The 26728-nt window shown below is 40.4% G+C and overlaps 1 protein-coding gene across 1 annotated transcript in view; it reads right to left on the bottom strand.

Annotated features, from left to right (window-relative positions):
• The window catches only part of MALT1 (MALT1 paracaspase), a 77983-nt gene that overhangs the window by 34040 nt on the left and 17215 nt on the right, over window positions 1-26728 (bottom strand). The window contains exons 3-9 of the mRNA XM_077816224.1: window positions 24396-24517; window positions 22484-22634; window positions 11823-12001; window positions 10074-10170; window positions 9250-9282; window positions 6815-6841; window positions 1228-1260 (exon numbers count right to left, since the gene is read on the bottom strand). Coding sequence (XP_077672350.1) covers window positions 1228-1260; window positions 6815-6841; window positions 9250-9282; window positions 10074-10170; window positions 11823-12001; window positions 22484-22634; window positions 24396-24517 — 642 coding nt within the window. The remainder of the gene's footprint in view (window positions 1-1227; window positions 1261-6814; window positions 6842-9249; window positions 9283-10073; window positions 10171-11822; window positions 12002-22483; window positions 22635-24395; window positions 24518-26728) is intronic.

Below are 26728 nucleotides of genomic sequence, written 5' to 3'. Positions count from 1 at the left end.
TCCTCACAGCTCCCAGAAGAGGCTGCCAGGTCCTTACAGCCCCTAGGCGCATGGGCAGGCAGGGAGGGAGGCTCTGCAGACTGCCCCTGCTCCAGTGCTGGCTCTGCAGCTCCCATTGGCCAGGAACCACGACCAATGGGAGCTACTGAGGTGGTGCCTATGGGCGCAAGAGGCCTGGAGCCCACACCCTGAACCTCCCTGGCCGTCCACTGTACCTAGGGGCTGCAGGGGCCTGGAGCCCACACCGCCAATCCAGAGCCCATACCGCCGCCGCATTCCAACCCCATGCATCAGCCCCACCCCCTCTCCCACACCCCAAACCCCTTATGCCCGGGGGCCCACCCCAGAGCCCGCACCACCAGCCGGAGCCCCAACCCCCCTCCTACACCCCAACCCCCTACCCCAGCTCAGAGAAAATGAGTGAGGGTCAGGGAGAGCGACTGACGGAGGGAGGGGGATGGAGCGAGCAGGGGTGGGGCCTTGGAGAAGGAGTAGGGGTGGGGTAGGGATGTTTGGTTTTGTGCAATTAGAAAGTTGGCAACCCTAATCTTTAGTAAAGTATGGCAGAACTCATCTAATAAGTGTATTGCAACACTTACCATGACACTCAAACCTTGTGTGTGTGCAGTCAGTGCGCACACATTTCCACCAGAAAGCATTTGTTGCAGCCAAGATATTCATGTACTGACTGAGGAACACCTATTATTATTGTGTTGTTTATTTTTATTTAATTAAAAAAAACCCCTTGCTTTCCACCTTAATCTGAAGGCATAGGTGATCATGTAACACAGAGGCAGGCATGAGGGAATACCAGAGAGATTCATACAGTGAGCTATTTGGTGCTAATAAACAGATTTATAACTCAGGTGTCCTATACTAAGAAAAAATAGAGGAAGAGACAAAAGTTTTCACTTATCGGACAAATTACAACCACCTTGTGTGTGAAACAATTCTAATTCTACCATCTTAGATTGTCAAACCATTCAAATACTGCACCAACATACATGTTGAGACCACAGACAGAAGAAGCTAGAAATTATGAGAACCGAAAGGCAATTCTATGCCAATTAATTTAAAATACTTAAAGTTTGCTAACCAAAGAACCAATAAGCTGCAGAGATTTTTATACCTCTCTTAATATAGCCATTAAGTATACTGCAGACATATTGCCCTAGCAATTTCTTGTTCAGAATATACATTATTTATCATGGATATGAAACTACTCACCAGAAGGCCTGTCAGCTGATTGCTCTTGAAGGTCTATTTAAAAGAGAGGAAAAACATGGATCAGTAGTTTCAAATGTAGTTGTGTACATTAGAGAAACAAGTTGTGCATTTGTTTAATTTAAGACAGCTCCCTATCTCAGCTAGTTCTTTTCTATAGCTTGGTGTGGTCTTTATTTCCTTTCTAACTTTGCAGCACAAGTTTTCACTCTTAATGCCTAGCAATATGAGTTATTTGCTGTTATCCTAATTTCCCACCTCCAGCACATTTGCTCTAGTAGAATATGTATGGTGGGGGGATTTTACACCCTGAACCTGAGATGGCAAGGAAATGTGGATTTTGATCTTACAAACTACATGTTAGGATTTTCAATAAAATCTGAAATACTGTACAGTATAACCTCTCTGATCAGATGTATTGCAGGGAATCAAACAGATCATGAGTTGGGTTATGTTCTATATTTAGCAAGGTTGAGAATTTTGCTTTGCTAGAAATTTGCTTTGCTAGAAATTCTTTAATTTTTATTTCACCACTTGCAGTGGTATGGAAGAGCTAACAATGATATTCAGTGCTGAATAACAGGTGGGTGAAATGCCTACCCCTTTTGTTAACATGCATATATCATGACAACCCTGTCAATAGATTCTCTTGGAATGTAAATCAAAAGTAAACCTGTCCTCTGTGTCCAGCACAGGAATTATATGGCCTTTATGATGTGACATTTTTGGGAACCAGTGTCTGGGATAATTCCTAATGGAGTAATATTTGAATCACCAACACAAACAAATGTGTATCAAATTACATTATTTGATCTCTACTTTGATTGACACTATATCATCACAACCATTTTTATGTTTGGCAGCCAGTCACCTTAACTCAGTAACACTTCATTCTTAGCAGCAAAAAGGAGTACTTGTGGCACCTTAGAGACTAACCAATTTATTTGAGCATAAGCTTTCGTGAGCTACAGCTCACTTCATCGGATGCATACTGTGGAAAATACAGAAAATGTACAGAAGATGTTCTTATACATACAAACCATGAAAAAATGGGTGTTTACCACTACAAAAGGTTTTCTCTCCCCCCACCCCACTCTCCTGCTGGTAATAGCTTATCTAAAGTGATCACTCTCCTTACAATGAGTATGATGATCAAGGTGGGCCATTTCCAGCAAAAATCCAGGGTTTAACAAGAACATCTGAGGAACAGGGGCGGGGCGGGGAGGAGGAAAAAACAAAGGGAAATAGGTTACCTTGCATAATGACTTAGCCACTCCCAGTCTCTATTCAAGCCTAAGTTAATTGTATCCAATTTGCAAATGAATTCCAATTCAACAGTCTCTCGCTGGAGTCTGGTTTTGAAGTTTTTCTGTTGTAATATCGCAACTTTCATGTCTGTAATCGTGTGACCAGAGAGACTGAAGTGTTCTCCAACTGGATTATGAATGTTATACTTCTTGACATCTGATTTGTGTCCATTTATTCTTTTACGCTGGGCATCACAAAATGGGGAAGAGATGGCCAGCCCTCTGTGGAGATAGAGGTGGTTAGGGACTATTTAGAAAAGCTGGACGTGCACAAGTCCATGGGGTCGGATGAGTTGCATCCAAGAGTGCTGAAGGAATTGGCGGCTGTGATTGCAGAGCCATTGGCCATTATCTTTGAAAACTCGTGGCGAACGGGGGAAGTCCCGGATGACTGGAAAAAGGCTAATGTAGTGCCAATCTTTAAAAAAAGGAAGAAGGAGGATCCTGGGAACTACAGGCCAGTCAGCCTCACCTCAGTCCCTGGAAAAATCATGGAGCAGGTCCTCAAAGAATCAATCCTGAAGCACTTGCATGACAGGAAAGTGATCAGGAACAGCCAGCATGGATTCACCAAAGGAAGGTCATGCCTGACTAATCTAATCGCCTTTTATGATGAGATTATTGGTTCTGTGGATGAAGGGAAAGCAGTGGATGTATTGTTTCTTGACTTTAGCAAAGCTTTTGACACGGTCTCCCACAGTATTCTTGTCAGCAAGTTAAGGAAGTATGGGCTGGATGAATGCACTATAAGGTGGGTAGAAAGCTGGCTAGATTGTCGGGCTCAACGGGTAGTGATCAATGGCTCCATGTCTAGTTGGCAGCCGGTGTCAAGTGGAGTGCCCCAGGGGTCGGTCCTGGGGCCGGTTTTGTTCAATATCTTCATAAATGATCTGGAGGATGGTGTGGATTGCACTCTCAGCAAATTTGCGGATGATACTAAACTGGGAGGAGTGGTAGATACGCTGGAGGGGAGGGATAGGATACAGAAGGACCTAGACAAATTGGAGGATTGGGCCAAAAGAAATCTGATGAGGTTCAATAAGGATAAGTGCAGGGTCCTGCACTTAGGACGGAAGAATCCAATGCACCGCTACAGACTAGGGGCCGAATGGCTTGGCAGCAGTTCTGCAGAAAAGGACCTAGGGGTGACAGTGGATGAGAAGCTGGATATGAGTCAGCAGTGTGCCCTTGTTGCCAAGAAGGCCAATGGCATTTTGGGATGTATAAGTAGGGGCATAGCGAGCAGATCGAGGGACGTGATCGTTCCCCTCTATTCGACATTGGTGAGGCCTCATCTGGAGTACTGTGTCCAGTTTTGGGCCCCACACTACAAGAAGGATGTGGATAAATTGGAGAGAGTCCAGCGAAGGGCAACAAAAATGATTAGGGGTCTAGAACACATGACTTATGAGGAGAGGCTGAGGGAGCTGGGATTGTTTAGTCTGCAGAAGAGAAGAATGAGGGGGGATTTGATAGCTGCTTTCAACTACCTGAAAGGGGGTTCCAAAGAGGATGGCTCTAGACTGTTCTCAATGGTAGCAGATGACAGAACGAGGAGTAATGGTCTCAAGTTGCAGTGGGGGAGGTTTAGATTGGATATTAGGAAAAACTTTTTCACTATGAGGGTGGTGAAACACTGGAATGCGTTACCTAGGGAGGTGGTAGAATCTCCTTCCTTAGAGGTTTTTAAGGTCAGGCTTGACAAAGCCCTGGCTGGGATGATTTAACTGGGAATTGGTCCTGCTTCGAGCAGGGGGTTGGACTAGATGACCTTCTGGGGTCCCTTCCAACCCTGATATTCTATGATTCTATGATACATAGAGACTGTCCAGTTTGACCAATGTACATGGCAGAGGGGCATTGCTTGCACATGATGGCATATATCCCATTGGTAGATGTGCAGGTGAACGAGCGTCTGATAGTGTGGCTGATGTTATTAGGCCCTGTGATGGTGTCCCCTGAATAGATATGTGGGCACAGTTGGCAATGGGCTTTGTTGCAAGGATAGGTTCCTGGGTTAGTGGTTCTGTTGTGTGGTATGTAGTTGCTGGTGAGTATTTGCTTCAGGTTGGGGGGGGCTGTCTGTAGGCAAGTACTGGCCTGTCTCCCAAGATTTGTGAGAGTGATGGGTCCTCCTTCAGGATAGGTTGTAGAGGTTATAGTTGAGGGCTGAAGTGACCAGAACGCCACTAGCCATCACCTTCAGCCCCCAACTAAAACCTCTCCCCCCACTGTTCCTCAGACGTTCTTGTTAAACCCCGGATTTGTGCTGGAAATGGCCCACCTTGATTATCATACACATTGTAAGGAGAGTGATCACTTTAGATAAGCTATTACCAGCAGGAGAGTGGGGTGGGGAGAGAGAAAACCTTTTGTAGTGGTAAACACCCATTTTTTCATGGTTTGTATGTATAAGAACATCTTCTGTATTTTCCACAGTATGCATCCGATGAAGTGAGCTGTAGCTCACAAAAGCTTATGCTCAAATAAATTGGTTAGTCTCTAAGGTGCCACAAGTCCTCCTTTTCTTTTTGCGAATACAGACTAACACGGCTGCTACTCTGAAACCTGTCATTCTAGCAGCAGATAATCTGCTAAAAACAGCATCACATTGAAACATCTCAAATACAAAGGTCACATACAGGAAGCCAAAAAACAAACAAACCAGATTTATTTTTTAATATTAAGTGGCTTGCTGTAGTTTTGCAACTATATAAACTGATTTGCTGGGTTATCTTCAAATTATACTAATTTATTTTAGTGCCCTCAACATGACAGTTAACATTTTTAATAGATATAGGTGTAACGCTGGCAAATCAGGTGCCAATTTATGCCAAGGTCCCCATGCCTCACTTGGATACTAACAAACATATAGCTGGAATCAGTCTGGTTCACCTGTGTGTTAGTATTCATGAAATAGGTATTAGAGAGTTATAAAAATATGAATAGTGTTTAGGCTTCATTGAATTGTAAATTGCTGCATGCAACAATCTTACTTACAATATCATCTGTATCCCATATTGTAAGGTAATATTTGAGCATTTGCATGATAAGCCTCTGTAACTATGTAAGTCATCAGACAGTAGAGAAACATTAACTAGAGTGAAAAACTAGTCTCCAATAGGACGTTATCTCCCACCTGACAAAGAAGGTCCATCAACAGCATACGAACTACTGTAGAACATTAGAGGACAAAATACTTTGTTGCTCCCCTCCCGCTCCAGCCCTTTCCCCATGAAAAGGAGAGGTGCAAGTGAATTCCTTTCACCAGCTAAATTTGCAACTTGAATCAGAAGGGGGGCGGGGGAGGAGAATAAAAAAGCCCTAACAAGGAGAAAAACTGTATCTCTTTGCTGCTCTAGAGGTGCAGGATTTCTAGGCATAAGCATGGCATCCCCAGCTGCTTAGCCCGGGTTAGCCCTAAGGGACATAATGTTTATTATAAAAGCTTCTATTACCTTTTGAAACTTAAGATAGGAACTCATTTGGGTATCTACATCTACCTGCTTTAAACTTGTAAATAATGCTTATTTCCTTTTCCCAGTCAATAAATCTTTAGATAGTTTATTATAGCATTGGCTACAAGTGCTATCTTTGGTGTTATATCTAAAGTGCAAATGACCTGGGTAAGTGATTTGTCCTTTGGGACTGGGAGTAACCTAAATATTATTAAAAAGAAAAAGGAGTACTAGTGGCACCTTAGAGACTAACAAATTTATTTGAGCATAAGCTTTCGTGAGCTACAGCATCCGATGAAGTGAGCTGTAGCTCACGAAAGCTTATGCTCAAATAAATTTGTTAGTCTCTAAGGTGCCACAAGTACTCCTTTTCTTTTTGCGAATACAGACTAACATGGCTGCTACTCTGAAACCTAAATATTATTGTGATATTTGATGTAAGGGATCATCTATCACAAAGATAAGCTTACCTAGGTGGCAAGATAGATCAGAGTCCACAAGAGGACTGTCCGTGACGCCATATTAAGTCTGTTATCATGCTTGAGGAGTTTATACTTGATAATGGATTGGCAAAATTTAAGTATAGAACTCACAACCAATTTGGGGTTTGTGCCCTGCTTCTTATCAGTCTGCCCAGAGATTGGTACTCATGCTCTTGAGTGACTGCAGGACAGCTTGACGGTGTGACTGAATCAAAACCCCAGATCTAATACACCTGGACTATGCAAATATAACTAAAATTTTGCAGCGCTGATCTATTCAGTTTTTAATATACATTTCAAATCTGAAATTAAAGCTATTTATTTCAAAACATGTGCTACTTACCAGGCTTTCCAAGACTACTAAACTCTTCTGTAGAGAAATACATAAAAATAATGAAATTACAGTTTTGACAAACAAGAAGGAAAATAAACATTGGTCATAAAAATGATCAACTATCGTATTCTGTATTTAACAGAAGCTGAAGGCTAGAAAATCAAGCTCTAAAACCTGGACAAATTATTTAAAAAAAAATCTGAATTTTTGTAGTTTAGTAAATTTATCCCTTCACAAGCTTCCACTACACCGCACACACAGAACAAAAAACTACAAGTTGATTTACATCAAAATACGAAATATGATTAGCTACGGTACTCAGATTTCATTGTAGTGTCTATATCAGGGAATAGACACAACAGAAACACTAATGGGAAAAATATGTAGTATATACTTCACCGAATTAATCCACAGACATTCAAGCAGCTTTAATGACAAGTGAGAAAACAGACGGAATCACACATTTGAAGATATTTGTTTTTATGAACATTCTAAAATGGCAACATACTAAACAAGAATATATTTATTTAAAAGAGATAAATAAAGACATTTCTGGGATGATTTTCAGAAATGTCAAACATTCACAGGACTCTCTGATTTTTCATTTCAGGGATTTCAATGGGAGCTAAGGGAAAATTTATTTCAAGTGCCCGGAGACAGAGAAATCTAGACAGTCTTCTAGACTCACACCAAAGCAGAGGGCCCACACAAGACCAATCTGACGTTGAAGGTATTCTGTGTAAAGGGCTCAATACTGCAAGGTACTTAGCACCTACATGTTCCATTTACTTTTGGCACTTGGCCTCCCACATAGGCAGAACTAGTTCATAGGGCCTCATCCAAACTCTGTATATTGGTGAAAAAATGCTTCATAATAGCTTAATCTTGCACTCTTCCCTGTTTCTTCCAATGTACCTGTTAATATTAGGGCTGTCAAACGATTTTAAAAAAAATAGTCACAATTAATTGCAGTTAAACAATAATAGCATACTAATTTAAATTCAGCATGGAAGTATGTCCTCTGGAATGGCGGTCAAAGCATTAAGGGGCATAAAAATGTTTCACATACCTAGCACGTAAATACCTTGCAACACCAGCTATAAAAGTGCCGTGTGAATGGCTGTTCTCACTTTCAGGTGACATTGTAAAGACGAAACGGGCAGCATTATCTCCCATAAATGTAAACAAACTTGTTTGTCTTAGCAATTGGCTGAACAAGAAGTAGGACTGAGTGGACTTGGAGCCTCTAAAGTTTTACATTTTTTGTTTTCGAGTGCAGTTATGTAAAAAAAAATCTACATTTGTAAGTTGCATGTTCACAATAAAGAGACTGCACTACACTATTTGTATGAGGTGAATTTAAAAATACTATTTCATTTGTTTATCTTTTTTTACAGAGCAAATATTTGTAATAAAAAATAAAAATATAAAGTGAGCACTATACACTTGGTATTCTTTGTTGTAACTGAAATCAATATACTTGAAAATGTAAGAAAACATCCAAAAATATTTATAATACATTTAAATTGGTATTCTGTTATTGTTTAACAGTGTGATTATAACTGTGATTGTGACTTTTTTTTAATCTAATTAATTTATTGAGCAGTAATTGCTTTAGTTAACTGTGATTAACTGACAGCCTTAGTTACTACATATACATATTTTAAAAATTATGCTATGCCTGGTTTGATTGGAAAAGGTTAAATAAAATCTCCCTAAAATCTCTAAGTAAATTTCCTTTTGTACAGAAGCATACCATAAATAATGTATAGTTTAAGGAGTCAAGGTACGATATGGACATTAAGGGCCTGATCCTTGGCTCTCATTACATCCCCTCTGTACCATGAAGCAATGCAAAGAGGAAGTAAAGCTGCCCTAATAGAACAGCTGGAGAAACCCCTTGTGTAGGCATAAAGCTGGTGTAGAACTGGCAGAACCATCCCAATGCCACCCCCAACACAGAGGACACACTCCAGCAGTCTCTGCTTGCACAGGCCATTGCCAGCCAACATAAGTTATGAGAGTACTGCCGCTGCTCTAATTTACACTAGGTCTGAATCAGCAGCCACTGGTGCCTAGGGAGCTGCGCTTTTCCCAAGAATGTTACCCCTTTGCCTAGCTGAAGACATCCCAGCACCCTCATGTTTCATAAGAATCTGGTAAATTTTTCAAGCTTTGCACATGGCGATAGTGCAGAACCAAAATATTTTTGATGCACAGATGAAGAAAGTAGCTCATGATTTTGTTTAAAATGATAGAACCAGATGCAAAGGAGCAATGGGAAGCACATACATAAGTATCAAATTATGTTGCAAATCAATATGCTAGAGCACATTAAAGCCGTCAACTTCACACACTATTGTAGTTATAGATCCAGCAATCTCCATAATTCCTAGCATTCAGGATTATTTTTAAAGCCACCCACAACCAAAGATTTACTTTACCTTCCGTGCATTCCACTTCCATGGCTTTTCTTCCTTGTATTTTAAGAGAAAAATCTGAGTATAATTCATGCTCTCAATTAGTATACTACCAGAAGACGACAGAAGTTACTGCCAAACTGTACTGCTAAATATGGATAAGTATTCATATTTTAAACAGCTCCATCTCTTGGTATTAGCACTGAAAAAATTTGGTTGCCACAGTTGAGGTGTATACAATATTAGAGTGAAAATACAAAATAAATAGTTATCATAAGTCTAAATTCATATTTACAATTCCAGTGCCTATAAAGACCAGTCTATACATTATTAGAATATATTTTTCCCACTCTCTAGGTTCCTTTTGCAGGTGTACACATACACACACACACACAAACAAACTGGATTATACATTTATTTGCCTTCACTGTGGGTAATTTCACTTGGTGCTATTTGTGCTTATGAAGGAAGTGAGCAACTGTAACTCAGTCACCACCACCACCAAAATTCTATAGGTGAAATCTCAATTGTTAGACCGGTCATTCTCTTGTCAAAGCACTGGCCCTATCTTTTGTTCACAAACTAGATGAACAGAATGACTTTTCACTATATACTAGCATGTTCAGAAACTTGATAAATTGCACAGAGATACTAGCAGAGGATCTTTAAGCACTTTAAAAATGTTAAGTTTCTAAAAATCCCTGTGTGCTGGGCAAACTGGAGTTACAGAAAGATTAAGTGACTTGTCCATGGCCATGCACTGGAAGCTTCAAATAGGAATTCTAATGCCAAGTCATCAGGGTTTATTTACCAGCTTTTATTATGCGTCAAATGAACAGAACCATTACCTATCATGACTTCTATCTTCTTGCTTTCTTGATTGTCTTGGTCATTAAACACATGACACCAATAGGTCCCCTGATGTTCCATGTCCACATAAGACACCTATATAAAGCATCAGAACCACACATCTCAAAATATATAAAATGCATTTTCAGTTAAACCAATAAAAAGGAAAAATTCATAAAAATTAAGACTAAACATCCTTCACAAGATTTCAAATACAAAAGCCCTGATCCTGCAGCATAGGGATCTGTCTGCATGAAGCTTGTTGCAGGATTGGAGACAAAGAGCTGTACCACAAATCAGGGCTGTTGATTAATCGCAGTTAACTCACGCAATTAACTCAAAAAAATTAATTGTGATTAATCACCATTTTAATCGCACTGTTAAACAATAGAATACCAATTGAAATTTATTAAATATTTTGGATGTTCTTCTACGTTTTCATATATATTGTATTCTGTGTTACAATTGAAATCAAAGTGTATATTATTTTTTATTACAAATATTTGCACTGTAAAATGATAAACAAAAGAAATAGTATTTTTCAATTCACCTCATACAACTACTGTAGTGCATGCTCTTTGTCGTGAAAGTGCAATTTACAAATGTACATTTTTTTTGGTTACATAACTGCACTCAAAAACAAAACAATGTAAAACTTCAGAGCCTACAAAGTCCACTCAGTCCTAATTCTTGTTCAGCCAATCACTAAGACAAACAAAAAGAAAAGGAGTACTAGTGGCACCTTAGAGACTAACCAATTTATGTGAGCATAAGCTTTCATGAGCTACAGCTCACTTCATCGGATGCATTCAGTGGAAAACACAGTGAGGAGATTTATATACACACAGAACATGAAAAAATGGGTGTTACCAGCAGCAGAGTGGGGTGGGGGGGGAACCTTTTGTAGTGATAATCAAGGTGGGCCATTGCCAGCAGTTAACAGGAACATCTGAGTGAACTTGCAGGCTCTACGATATTACATTGTTTTCTTTTTGAATGCAGTTATTTTTGTACACAATTATACATTCGTAAATTCAACTTTAATGATAAAGTGATTGCACTACAGTACTTGTATTAGGTAAATTGAAAAATACTGTTTCTTTTGTTTTTACAGTGCAAATATTTGTAATCAAAAATAAACAAAGTGAGCACTGTACACTTTGTATTCTGTGTTGTAATTGAAATCAATATATTTGAAAATCTAGAAAACATCCACAAATATTTAAATAAATGGTATTCTATTATTGTTTAATCACATGATTAATTTGTTTAATTGCTGACAACCCTACTACAAATCTATCTTGCTGATCTGAGATTAATTAAGCATGGAATACTACAGCTCAGGTGAGTTGAGAAAAATATTTGCCACATACAACATTCTCAGGTATGGCATAGGGAAAAGGTGCTGCAAACATTTAGTCCAAAATATAATCAATAAATGCATCCTACATCTCTTTGTAGCCTTCTGTTAAATTAAAGTCACTCTAGCCTGGGATACAAAAGTATCTTCCATGGCCTCCAACCAATTAATACCACCAGAGACACTGTTCCCCTAATTAAACTTATTTTAGAACTCTGCTTTCCAAAGGGACTCAAAACTACTATGGAAATACTAGCAATGGGACACCAAAAAATTGAAAGTGTTCTTTATGCTATCTCATGGCTAAATGATTCTTATAATTTAAAGTCTCTGAGGCAAATAACTAAGATAAAAGTGGTTAAATTAGTTTAACCCCTCAATAACTTACCTTATATACCTTTCTGTTCCCATTTGTCAACAGAAGTCCATTTCTGAACCACTGGTAATGAGGAACTGGGTTTCCAACAGCACCACACTCTAGAACCAATGTGTCCCCTACCATCAGGTTTTGTGATTGGGGCTGAATGCAGATATGTATCTTGTTTTCAGGCAAACCAACCAAGCTTCCTTAAATTTAAAAAACAAGAAAGAGAGAGAGAAAACACACATACAAAAAGAATTCACTGAGAAGCAAGCCCAAGCTTTTTTACTGCTCTGTCTTAAATAGGGGAGAGTCTGAGACAAAGAGAGGTGGAGAATGATTAGTTTGCCTTTTATTTACTTCAATTTCACCATATAAGGAGGTACCTCTCCTAGTCTCTAGACTGTGACAAACTATTATTATTAATAATGTTTATTACAGTAGTGCCTAAGGACCTTAAAAATACAGTGAAAACAAACCATTAACCTTTTCCATACAAATCAGATCATCAACAACCAGACTTGCCCCAGCTCCACTCCCACATCATCCTAACCACCTACAACAAAAATACTGCACACACAGACCCCAAACCTCAGCCTGTTCCAGACTTCTGCTCAAACAGAAGGGCTTTGCAGCATGCCCTAAACAGCAGCAAATTCAGACAATTTTGGAATGGAGAAAGGAGAAAGAGCAAATTAGGGACCCTCACAACTGAGAGCAGCTGCCTCTCTAATAAAACCAAGGACTCTAATACCTCTGTGGATCACAACTACAGTAGTATGGCATGGGAAGAGTGCCTCTTTCAGGTAGGGAGGACTCAAGATATTTAGGGCTTGGCAAGTCAAAACCAAAACTTGGACATCCACCCAAAACTCAAAGGCAGTCAGTGAGGGTTCAAGAACACCAATATCATGTGCTCACAGCAAGATAAAGCACTGAACCACTGTATTCTGTTTCATCTTCTGTTTCCAAATAGATTTAAAGTGTAATACACGTACGCTGCAGTAATCTAATCTAAGTGACAGGGTGGGGATAACAATAATGAGAGCTGCATCCTACTGAAGGGGACACCATTTCTAGATCAGACCAAGATGAAAAGCCATCCTGGACACTACTCCGGTAAGATTGTGTAACAGTAGATAGGGGTTTAATGAGACTTAACCTTTCAATCCTTCAGGCAACTTGAAAATCTTTCTGGCCAACTATATTATATCCCAAATATATTACTCCATCCTCAGCTGAAATGAGATCCCCTCATTTTCAACAATGAGTAAACATGGAAGGCATATTTGAAAACATTCCCTCTTTGAAAAGACATGGTTCAAAAAATTAATTCCTCTTCCCATTCATGTTTTACATTCCTAAATTTAGTCATCAATAAGATAGTAAAGCCAGTTTTGATACCTCGCTGTTCATCACACACAGGGCCAAATGCAACAAGCCTTTCATGAATAAAATTCCACTGATTTTAGTGAGAGTTTTGCACAAAGGACTCGAAAGACTGAGCCATTACTCTACAGTATGTTTACTGCTATTCTGTCTACATAGCACCAATGAAGACTGTTACCAGTCTATAGACTATCCAATTTAAACCAATGTTTTAAAAAATGACTTGTGATTTTGGGTCCCTTTATATTTGGTTGACAGGGTCTGATTTCCAGAAAGCGCCAAGCCTTCACCCTCTGAAAACCAGGCCTCTTTAAGGCATTTAAAGTTGTAGGCATCCAAAAATTGAGGCACCCAAAAATTACTAGTCAGTTTTTAAAATCTTGGCCCTTAGTGATTACATATTTTCCAGCTTCACTTTATTTCCCATCTCACTCACTTTTTGATGTACCCCTCATCTAAACAACAGTAGGCAAAACTTACAATATCACTACACAAACTGGTTAGCGACATTGCCAGAAAAATGAACGTGTTGGAACAATCCTCAACACCATAAGACCAATCGCCTTTGCCAGCAAAGATTAAGACTGACATAAGTAAAAAGCAATAAAATCATTATCTCACAATCCAGATGGGAAAAGAGGGGTAACATAACAGAGTTCATTTAATACAACTTTGATCATAATATTCATACTGGAAAATGGTTGATATATATTTGTCAGTTATCAATTTCTACATAAGTGTGGCAGGAAAGTATTATTTTGGCTCCATATGTAACAAAATTGATTCATTCAATTTATGGGCCAGATTCTCACTTGGTGTATCACCACCGAAGTCAATAAAGCTGCACCACTTTACACCAGCTGAGGATCTGGTCCATTATTCATAGCAGTCCAAACTGAACTCTCTCTTTCTATGTTAATACATACAGCGAATAGACAGAAAAGTTAATATTGCAAACAACAGATAATCACTCTTTCCTCTAGGGACCAGCATGCACTGCTGGAGGATTGGAAAACCAATCCTCCTTTTATCCAGATTTTTCTTTGCAATTCATATTGGAAATAATACTGTTAAGGACCTGATTTTGAGTACTTTCTGCAAGCTTCTCAGCACCCTTAGCTCCTGTTGAAGTCATTAGGAGGTTTAAGGGACTTAGTACATTGTAGATGCAGCTCTGCATCTCCCACAATTGGGATCAGTAGTATATGTTTCCAACATATAACTTTCAGTATGCTTTTATGTATATATTTTATCAACTGCAGCTATACCTGTTAAAGGATTCTTAGAGTGAGATTTAGGTAGAAGATTTCACTGAGGACGTGCTCAGCATCTAAAAAGAAGTGTACCACCACTGAAATGTCTCCCATAAGTTCTGTTTACCTGAACACTATATTTAATAGCGTTAGTTGACAACTCCCAACAATGTTATAAGCCCCAGTACCACTTTGTGATCTATTATAGGACATTAATTCAACTACGGAATATTCAAGGCTGAATGCTCTTCTGTAGGAAGCTCCTCCAGTGTTACGAATTGAATGCTCATGATGTACTACCACCACAGCATGCAGGGATCAGCATCTTAACTCTGAAACTTCGACAGCTGCTGTTACTGAAGCAGAACTACAACTGTTTGCCACAGAAACCAGCTGCAGTTCAGATTCTGAACCTTTTTGGTGCCCCCAAAGTATATTTTCAGTGCAGTGGAGTATATTATGCTTTAAGGATATGCTACTGTTGGCTTTATTTGCTGGTTTTGACTTTCAATGAAACAAGAGTAAGCATTATCAACATAAAATATTTTGATTACAGGTAAACCAAACATAGGATTTTGTTTTTTTAGGTTAAAAACAAAAAACCCTAATCCAGGACACAACTTGCCTGCTTGCCTACATTGTTGTGGTTCAGATAAAATTAAATCCAGATTCAAACAACTCCGGGTTTATTTTTACAAGACCCCAAAACCTAGCTGACATGGTTTTGTATAACCAAAACCGAGTCTTCCTGTTTCATCTTCAATACTTATTTGATATATTTATATATTAGATGCTTCTTAGCACAAAGCTATTATCTGAAAGACATTTAAAACTGGAGAGAGGGATTTAAAAATTAAATGGTTAATAGTGTGGCTACCTGAGAAATGCATTCTGTAGATTTCAGGATTAGTGGTTTAAATATAAAGCAATGGAAGTTACACTTTTGGACTATTCACTTATACCCTCTTCACTCTCTCAATGGTGATTGTGAAGAGTTGCATGGCAGCCCCGGACCTGCCTGCAGGGATGTGCATGCATGAACTAAATTCCTCTCACCACCAGTTTATGTTGCTGCAGATGGCTGGCAGTGAACATTTTAGGGGGTTACAGTGAAACTGCAATATTGTCACCAAGTTTAGCGTGTCAATATTTGTTTAATTCAAATAGTCAAGTTTTAAAGTGAATCTATTAACAACAACAGAATTAATGGGCTCTTCTATAGTACTAGAAGTGCTTTATAAACACCACTCACCTCTTTGTTCTGACTCCTAGATAAAGTTTCTTCCTAAACAAAACTGTGTTCACAAATATATTAATATAGAAACTGATAAAATATTGAGATTAAATACATTTCTATTGTATATACAGAAGCAACTTCACTGTGAGGAATTTAAATATGCATGGGATGTCTGGTAAAATTAAAAAAAACAACAACAAAAAAACCCACGGTAGCAAGTGCAGACTTTCCCAGAAAGAATACATCATGAAGCTTGTGTGGTCACTCATGTCATGCTGATAATAGCTCATCTTAATTAATTAGCCTCTTACAGTTTGTATGGCAAATTCCACCTTCTCTGTATGTGTATATATCTTCTTACTATATGTTCCATTCAATGCATCCGATGAAGTGGGACGTAGCCCACGAAAGCTTATGCTCTAATAAATTTGTTAGTCTCTAAGGTGCCACAAGTACTCTCGGATACAGACTAACACAGCTGCTACTCTGAAACCTGTCATCTCAATGTGTTTAGATTAAAGGTCCAGAATATGCAGACACATGTTGGCATCTAACCTGACAATCACTTGTGGATTAAGAGCTCATAACAATATGTATTGTATGCATTGACTCCCTTTGTCCCATTCTACAATGTCCGAGCAACACAGCGTGTACAGCACGCTGTATTTCAGAGATCCTACAAAATATATGCTCGAGCAAGAGATAAGAGAGTTAAAGACTAACTAGAAGCTTCAACTAATTTTCACATTTTTGGGGGAATTAAGTCAGAACCTCCAATTTCTTTCCTTAAGGTGATCTGCAAAGGAAAACAAAAATTGCCCTCTTTGAATAGCAGTTGAGTACTCCATTGAAATCTCTTATGGGCATCCCAGAAAAAAGATTGAAAGAAAGGCCCAAGTCCTAGTATTCTGCATTAGAAAATCAGATCTCATCTACTCTGATTTTCCAGAAAGCTGATTAATAACTAGAGAGCAAACAAAATTATGGCTTCCTCGGTGCAAAGGAGGTAGCGCTGGCTGAAAATTTACTGACAGAACTGTTTTCCATCAGAAAGTATCAATTTGACAAAATTGAAACATTTCTGGGAACTGTGAAGTCTCACTTTGGTGGAGAGGAGTCTAACGAGCCTAGTTCAGCCTTAACAAGGCATCCTGTAAGGCTTCCCCTGCATGGATTGGGCGGGTGTGGGGGGAAGACCTTAAAAAGGGAAAACCTGCTGCAAGAAGGCTGCTATACCTCAGAGATTGCTGACCACAGACAGAAATCAGCCAAGAGAGATACTTGCAGGCCTTAGCCACCCCTGAAACTGCATGGACCAGCTGATAAACCAGATGCCCCAAGAGGAGGTACTGGAGGTAGACCAGCTGAAAAGCCAAGCCCCAAAGGGCTGACCCCAGAAAGACTACCTGACTAGAGACAGGCAAGCTTTGCCTTTCTTTTCCTGTGATTTCTCTTTCTTACGCAAGGGAAAGAGAGAGAAATGGACCTTTCTTTTGTTTGGAGAACGCCTCATGTGGTACAAACAGGGGGAGAGCATCATAAATAACTTGGGTCGGGATCTGGTCTGGACTCAGGGAATCCCCAACCTACACAGAAATGTATTAACTTCCTGTGAAAATTTTGATGAAATTATCAAAACATTTTCTTTTGACTTACTCTTTTGAGATAATATAAACAAAAGAGCAACAGGTTTCCTTTTCATAAAGTGCAAATGAAATATTTTTGTAATAATTTCAAATATTGACTTTGTCCTGATTTGGGACAAAACCAAAGTTTTAAAAATCTCAGAATTTCCTGCAGGACAGAAACTCTGAAAGGAGGTGAAACTCGAACAATTGTGATGGGAAGGAATTTTTAGGCAAATTGTTTTTATTAACTTCTCAGATGCCTGACAAACAATCAGTTTAGAAAGCTCCCCCTTGTGCTCTTAGAACTCCAGTAAAAAGAGAAGGTAGGACTGGCTATTCTTGAAACACGATTAAACAAAAAAAACCAAAAAACAAAAAAGCATTTTACCCCTGTAAAAGCCATACAGACCTTCAGGCTTTCTTTATATATGCCAAAAGGAAATAAAACAACACAAAGTGGGTTTCCCTTTTTCAGATTACCTTTGAAGACCAGAGCAACTGTCACTGAAGGTTCTCCATTACACAGGTTGCGAGCAACCCCGACATGGACCCTCACAGCCAGTCTCCCCTTTGCATAGGGGAAAAAAAACCCAAAACCATCCATAACATTCAGGACCATTGTCAAGGGACTCTCAATGGCTGTGGAGGATGACTGGTTTCCCCTTAGTCTGCACATTCTATTACTTTTTATGATCTCCCCATGCAAAGCTCACTGTTGAGGAAGGAAATGAGCTACTGTAAAGGCTGGCAGGCTTACCATCCAACTTTCAACACTGGTCAACTTAAAATTTGCTAAGCCTATTGCTAGTGTTATTGAACTGCAGAAACACACTATTACTAGTGTTATTGAACTGCAGAAACATACACCTATGTGAGGAAGTCACACTGACAATTTAGTACTTTATATCAGCTTGCAGTGGTCTGTTGTTTCGGACACTTTGATTGCAGAGTTCTGTCACCTCTTGACCTAACAGACATCTGTACGTTTCCAAGTTCCTTGGGTTGGTACAGATTTAAACTATGTCTCCCCGTGTGTGGATGATGGGAGGCAAAACAGTTGTACCACACATGCTTCAAATTCTAGAGTCATAACCAGCGTTCACTTGCTGCAATTCTGCAGCTGCAGAAATTACCATTTATCCAATGTCCCACAAAATCCAAGTCAAACTGCTTCTCTAACTAGTCAAAGAATTAGTAAGGGTTAGCATCAGTTGTAAACAGAGGGGTTCAAAGCCTCCTTCCTGGGTGTTTATGTCCTGACTGCTCAACAAATAAAAGTAGTAGGAGTGCAGCAAACATGCCAACCCAGGGCCATTGAGAGTTGCTGCCTCCTTCTTTGGGTTCATTATTTCTTATTTAAATTTAATCAGAGCCCAATGGATGGCACCTCAGTTGCTTAGCTTAAGATACAGAAATGGTGCAAGGTTTGTCCTTTCTACCCTCCGGTGGAGCAGGGTTAGGGGAATGGATGGAAAATATTTCTTAGGTAAAGTTGCAAGCGGAGGTTTTCAAAAAGGCCTAAGGAAATCAGGTGTCCAACTCCCATTAGGGATCTAAATAACATTTAAAAAAAGTAAACGTTTAAAGTATTAAAATTGTACCATTTAAACATTTAACTGTTAGGCTCTGCTGCCTCCCCAGGCGCCAAGGATCTTGGCTGCTACCCCAGTGCCTAGAGACTCCACTCACTGCTGGGCCCATGCTTGGAGTCCTGGCTGCCGTCCCACGTGCCCAGGGTCCCAGCTCCTGCCCTGGGGCTGGCGGCGGGCATGGGGCCGGTGGCGGGGAGGACCTGTGGCACGGGGGGGAGGCGGCAGCCAGGACCCATGGCACGGGGGATGGGGGGCAGCCGGAGTTTAAATGTTAACCAGAACACCTTACCAACAAGACAGTTAATTGGTTAACATTTTACATCCCTAACTCCTATTAGCCTTTGAAAATGCCAGCTGGCAAGTATAAGGGCCACATACATACTGAGTAAAGTCACTGTATAAGCACATGGTATTATATAAGGAAAGCTGAATAAAGATCCTTCTGGATTCCAGCACCACTGCGCCTAGACTTCTTCCCAGCCCCGTAGGCTCAGTTTGTTGCCTCATTATATCTTACAATGTCTGGAAAACGCTAAAGGCGCTAAAAGCTAGCCATCCCCCTCCTCTCACAGGCTTCTTGCTTTAGACACATATACGTCTGTTAAATAAAACTTCATTGTGACTTTAATTTCATCAGAGAGGGGGAAAGAGGAGAAGAGAATGTTAATGTTTTGTTGCCAATGCGATACAGTGTATTGCTTTCTATTTGTATCTATCCAGGCTTGGCAGAATTCAATTTTTTTTTTAATAATTTCAATGGCTATATCAATGTTTTTTGTAAGCTTTTTTATTTTTCTCTACCTTAGTTTCACAGTTCTGCAAAAATTATGGGGTTTTAAGCATTTTTTTCATCAATTTAAATGTTCATAGTTCCAGGAAATTGGGGGAGGTCAGATAATTATTAATTACAGTAGACTTTGAGATTCAAAAAGTTTAAGCTTTATAATCACTAAAAAACAATTTGTCAACATCAATTTCTCAACATCACATGTCAAAATATACAAAGTAAATATCCTTAAATCAAATTCTAAGTTCTCAAGTAGCATTCTTCTTACTTTGCCTCTATAAATTTGTTAACTTTTTTGTGTACAATGAAATCAATGCTTACAGACATTTACTGATAATCTAATCTCTTCATGCCTCTCTCATATTATATATGTCATAAATATAAAGGGAAGGCTAACCACCTTTAAATCCCTCCTGGCCTTTAAAAACCCTTTCACCTGTAAAGGGTTAAGAAGCTAAAGCTAACCTTGCTAGCACCTGACCAAAATGACCAATGAGGAGACAAGAGACTTTCAAAGCTGGGGGGAGGAAACAAAGTGTTCTCTCTGTCTGTGTGTTGCTTTTGCCAGGACCAGAGCAGGAATGCAGGTCATAACTCCTGTAAAGAGTTAATAAGCAATCTAGTTAGAGATGCATTAGATTCTATTTTGTTTAAATGGCTGATAAAATAAGTTGTGCTGAATGGAATGTATATTCCTGTTTTTGTGTCTTTTTGTAACTTAAGGTTTTGCCTAGAGGGATTCTCTGTGTTTTGAATCTGATTACCCTGTAAGGTATTTACCATCCTGATTTTATAGAGGTGATTCTTTTACTTTTTCTCCAATTAAAATTCTTCTTTTAAGAAACTGATTGCTTTTTCATTTGTTCTTAAGATCCAAGGATTTGGGTCTGTGTTCACCTATGTAAATTGGTGAGGATTTTTATCAAGCCTTCCCCAGGAAAGGGGGTGTAGGGTTTGGAAGGATTTTGGGGGGAAAGACGTTTCCAAGCGGGCTCTTTCCCTATTATATATTTGTTAGACATTTGGTGGTGGCAGCAATAAAGTCCAGGGGAAAAAGGTAAAACAGTTTGTACCTTGGAGAAGTTTTAACCTAAGCTGGTAAAAATAAGCTTAGGGGGCTCTTCATGTAGGTCCCCACATCTGTACCATAGAGTTCAGAGTGGGGAAGGAACCTTGACTATATATATATCCATTGCCCTTTAATCGTCAGAACTTGTGTTACTTAGGTGAAACACTTGTGTTGTTTTTTTCTGGGTTTTTTTTGCATGGGGGGCAGTTAGTTTCTCTCTGCAGTTTTACTAAATAGCCATGACCCAGTTCACGGTCTATGGGAGCCAATGTTACAATCAGGATGATTTAAGACTGTTAAAAAATAGCTGCACTTTTGGTGAAGTGGGAGAAGACAATTGTTCAGATAATATCAAATTGAATAATTCTTTAATTTCAGATGTTAAAAAGGTCTCTGTTTTAGCATTAGTCCTTGCAACATTAGTAAAAGTTTGATCAGTGTTCCCTACACTCTTCTCCTGTCTGGAGTAACATTGTAAGCAGAACACTCCTGTAGTTCAAAAAGCCTACAGGAAAGTACCGCCTATGAGTTGCATAATAAAGTAAAATAAATTCTCTCTTTACAGATTGAAGACGATTTGCTTGCTTTTTTAACTTTGCACATTTCACCTCATCAGTAGGCTCAGTGAAATGCCAAAACTTCCAAGCAAGGCCGTTAACAAACAGTAAAAATGTTGCTATTTGTTACAGATGAACAACTGTCATTACAAAAGTTCTACAGATTACCCTACCAAAATAACCACCAAAACCACACAGCCTCTGAAACTGGAAGCAATGAATGGTGTTAGCACAATAAGGCCTATAAAGTGGACTGCAAATAAAAGAAAGCCTGCACACTCTCCTCAACTTTGGTAGCAACTAAATGGATACAAGTGAGCAGATTTTAATCTTTGCATCTTAGTTTTCTCTTCCCCTTTATTTATTCCTTTCTTCCTGCATTCTTGTTTTCCACATTAACATTACATACTTTATACATGATTTTCCTACCACAGGTAAATGTGAACCATATCTGTGACTTACCTGAATATCTATCATTAGTATAATTAACTGTTTAGTTGTAAACTTACAAGAATTCTAGTCACACAGAAAACACTAACTCTTTATTTTACTCAGTTTATAAAATAGACAAACACTGGATGCAAAAAAATACTTGTCTACATTGTCACATTTTTTTTTTAAACTTACCACTCCACACATCGGTTTATATTCTCCTAAGTACTGTGTGTTAGGACTAGTTCATAAATTAATCTCCCTCTCAATTTCTCTACTGCTCTGGAGAGGGTGTAGAGACTGTTCTAGGTCTATATTTGGTGCAGCACATGTCTGCTGATGTGCCAGCACACTATGCTGAAGCCTGGCAGGCACATTGGGAGGGATGGAGTCAAGGCTATACCTATTCTACCATTCCCACCTACTTTGGGGGGAACAACAATACATAGCAAGCTCTGCAGAACCCGTTTTCCCTCCGTCTCTATATGCCGTGATATGGGTAGCCAGCACAAGGCAGTGAGGCATAAAACACCCACTTCACTAACTTGTGTAATCATGAGTGCAGGGCCATAATCTGGGCTTTAGCTAATTAAGTCGTTACAGCAAGTCAAAGACACTTTCACAGCAGACTGAATTTGTCAGATGCGTATTTACTTTAAGCCTACTGAATTATGATCTGGTTCATCTTCCCCACCCCCAGATCCGAACAGAGGGGCCCCATTGTGAAAGGCATTTGCAACTCACCATAAGACACTCCCTGGAGATCACAAACGTCCAGTTGTGCCCACCGACTGAACACAAAGGAAGAATCGCTGTTCACTCGACAGATGTAAAACCCAGAATCATTTACACTCACTGGGTTAAAAATCAACTCTGGGGAAGTCCCATGTGGAACCTGTGTTACATATGAGCCACAGAAAAACTTAACTTAGACTGACTGGTGCTGGTTTGGGGTAAACATTAGAATATTTGTTTCTAGCAAGGACAGTACTCCTGACTACTAGTGCAGCAAAAGACTATACATGAAAATAAATTTACCTTTAGCAGATAAGAATCAAAACTGTATAGTAAATAGTGCAATTATTATACACATTTTAGTAACTTGGAGACAATCTCTATCTGGATCAAACTAATTTAACACGTTGCTTAAGGCCTAAAAGTGATCTAACACTAGATCTTAAAAATGGACTTTAATATCATTGCTAATGTAAGAGTTCATCAATAGGCATTCCTCTTACAGGAAGATACACCTGGATAAGGGGTGGGGTGGGGGGCATTGGAGAAAAGTTGTGTTCCTTTTTAACTGCGGAATGCTACTCAGGCTATAGGAATATGGGGCGGGTGCAGGAATTTAAATTTGACCGCTTTTGGAGGGACACGTTAAGCACATGATGTTATGAGAAAAGACAGCACACCCTCGCCATAACGAACCCCTGGGGATCCAAGCCATTTGACCATTATAGCCAGAGGTTCATTATAGCAAAAGAGAGGGCGGACACAGCAGGGACAGCAGAGCTCCTCCAGCAGGAGCTAATACCTCCTTCAGCCGCAGTGGTCCTGGGGCCAGAAGAACTCACTCTGTGACCCTGCTGATTATTGGAGGGGCCTGTGCCCCTGTCTTCCCCCATTTTGCACGCCCCTGGGAATAGGGCCATCCCTAGCTATTCTGGGGCCCTACGCAGCCCCCCTGCAGGGGGGGACAGGCCTCTGCGGGGGTGGGAGGGGCTGTCTTGGGGCGTGGGGGGAACCACTCCCCAGCAGTCACTGGTGGCGCGACTGGGGCTGGCTCCCTGCACTTCCCGCTGCCGGTGAGCGCAGGCCCAGCCCTGCTACACTCCTCAGCGGTGGGAAGAGGCAGGGCTGGAGCAGAGCAGGGCGGGGGCTTTGGGGAAGGGGTGGAGTCGGGGCAGGGCTGGGGTGAAGCAGGGGTGGGAAGAGGCGGGGCTGGGGCAGGGGGCCTGGGAAAGAGGCGGGGCTGGGGCTGGACCAGCATGCAGCTGCGCAGGGCATCAGGAAATTTGGTGCCCCAAGTTTCCTGGTGCCCTACGTAGCTGTGTACTTTGCATATAGGTAAGGATGGCCCTGCTTGGGAATATCAACTCAGACCCACTTCAACAATTTATTTTATTGGTCATATTTGTGACATGCTCACTTTAAGCCTTCAGCCCTTCAGTTCTAGGTGACCAGTTCCAACATGTTCTAGTGCTCTAGCAACTGGAAGTTGTTACATTCCAACAGAGATTGAATGGCCTGAGGTAAATGAGTTGGTGGTCTCAGTCCAGTTCTCTCACATTTCCAGTTGGTGCCATTCTTGCAGGATCACAGAATCCATTGGTCAAGCTGGACCTGTAGACTGGACTATTCTCTAGACACTGTCACAGACAGTTGAAGCACATGACATCTGAAGGGTGATGTGGGAAAACTTTAATGGACATAACCTGTGCTGTACTACTTCTGTGACAAGAGTACTGAGGGTTCTTCTCTTTCGGGTTGCCAATCTGGAAAGTTTCACCATAAATGTTCTTAAAAATATCTGTGAGCCAGTTGGGGAATAGGGAAGATGAACTCCAGTTTTTTGTAAGGATTTATATTCTGTAGACTGACTTTACCCAATACTTCCATCGAATCCTTGAGATTTCCTATATTTGGTTATTACCTCTTTTTTCTGTTTGAACCACTGATAATGCAGAAATGGATATCCAGTTGCCCAACAACATAGTTTGACCGTTTGTCCAGATAATACTGACTTAGGGTCTGGCTGTACAACAATCTTTATACCTTAAAAAAAAAAAAAAAGGAGAAGTTAAGACATTGCAACAAGAATGGACTTGCTTCCATTTGTCTTTTGTAAGTTAAATATTGTTATACAATTAGAACTGCGTAATTTGGGTAGAATTGGGTAATTAGAACTTCACCTGTTGGCTTTTCGGTGTGTGTGGGCCTTTTCCCCCTATTTTGATTGATCGGTCTAGTCACATGGTGGGAATATTTTCAAGATGAGGAAAGTAGACCTGAAGGAAGGTCCAGTGCTTAGGGCACTAGCCTAAGATTTGGGAGACCAGCATTCAGTTTCCTGCTCTACCACAGACTTACTGTGATCTTGGGCAAGTCACTCAGGGGTTGTCTGTATGGGGAAACTGACCAGAACAGTTAGTATGGAATAAGCTAGTCTGCAATAGCTTCCCATCTGGATACTCTTACTCCAACATAAGTGTCCAGTGAGGAGTTATTGTGGAAAAGCTATGACACTTTAAATTCACACTAACTTATCCTAAAATAACTTCCCCATGTAAACAAGCCCTCAGTCTCTGTCCACCAGTTTCCCATCTGTAAAAATAGGGATAATAGCACTTTCCTACCTTACAGGAGTATTTGTGAATCACAGAATCATAGAAATGTAAGGCTGGAAGGGATCTCCATAAGTCACCAACTCCAGCCCCAGCATTGAGGCAGGACCAAGTAAACCTAGATCACCCTTGACAAGTGTTGTCTAACCTGTTTTTGAGAAACCTCTGATGATGGGTATTGCACAACTTCCCTTGGAAACCTACTCCAGAGTTTAACTAACCTTATAGATAGAAAGTTTTTTTCCTAATATCTAACCTAAATCTCCCTTCTGCAGATTACTTCTTGATCTAGCTTCAGTGGATCTAAAAAACAATTGAGCCCTCTGTTCTTTGTAACAGCCCTTAACATATTTGAAAACGTATCAGGTTCCCACTCAGTGTTTTCTAAAGATTAACTATATCCATTATTTTAATCTTTTCCTCATAGGTTAGGTTTTCTAACCCTTTTATCATTTTGGTTGCTCTCCTCTGGACTCTCGCCAGTTTGTCCACATCTTTCCTAAAGTGTGGCATCCAGAATTGGTCACAGGACTCCAGATGAGGCCTCACCAGTGCTGAGTAGAGCAGGACTATTAACTGCAATGTTTTACTTACACCACTTTTGTTAATACACCTCAGCACTATGTTACCCTTTTCACAGCTGCATCACACTGTGATCCACTATAACCCCAGATCCTTTTCAGCGGTACTACCACCTAGCAGTTATTCCCCATTTTGTAGCTGTGCACTTGATTTGTCCTTCCTAAGTTAAATACTTTGCACTTGTCTTTATTGAATTTCATCTTGTTGATTTCAGACCAATTCTCCAATTTGTCAAGGTCATTTTGAATTCTAATCCTTTCCTCCAAAGAGCTTGTGACCTCTCTCAACTTGGTGTCATCAGCAAATTTTCTAAGCACACTCTTCACTCCATTATCCAAGCCATTAATGAAAATGCTGAATAGTACTGGACCCCAGATGGACCCCTGCAGGATCCTAGTTTTACAGGAAACACTTAATAACTATTCTTTAAGCATGGTCTTTCAACCAGTGGCACATCCACTTTATAGTAATTTCATCTAGACCACATTTTCCTAGTTCCCTTATGAGACTGTTATGTGGGACTGTATCAAAAGCCTTACTAAAAATCAAGATATAATCACATTTACTGCTTCCTCCCATTCAGTAAACCAGTGACCTTGTCAAAAAAGGAACTTGGATTTGTTTGGTATGACTTGTTTTTGACGAATCTATGCTGGCTATTCCTTATAACTCTATTATCCTCTAGGGTCAGCAACCTATGGCACGCGTGCCAAAGACGGCACGCAAGCCGATTTTTAATGGCATGCTGCTGCCTGCCGGGTCCGCCAGCCCCGATCAGCCCACTGACAAACCCAGGCCGGGACCCCGGCAGGCAGCAGCGTGCCATTAAAAATCCTGCCTGCCCCGGCTCGCTCTTCTTCTCCGCCACCCCCACCCCAATCGGGGCAGGGTGAAGAAGCTTGGTCCTGCCAGCTCCTGCTGCAGGGCAGGCAAGCTCCCCCCTCCCGAGCCTCTTCCCCCAGCGTGCTGGGTTCCTGCCCCTCCTCCTCTCCCTCCCTGCTGCCGATCAGCTGATGGTCCTTGCGAGGGAGGGGGAGAAGTGGAGCTGCAGCAAGCTCAC

The sequence above is a fragment of the Eretmochelys imbricata genome, chromosome 5, assembly GCF_965152235.1.
Source record: "Eretmochelys imbricata isolate rEreImb1 chromosome 5, rEreImb1.hap1, whole genome shotgun sequence".
Lineage (NCBI taxonomy): Eukaryota > Metazoa > Chordata > Testudines > Cheloniidae > Eretmochelys > Eretmochelys imbricata.
This window is presented reverse-complemented; position numbering and strand designations above follow the sequence as displayed.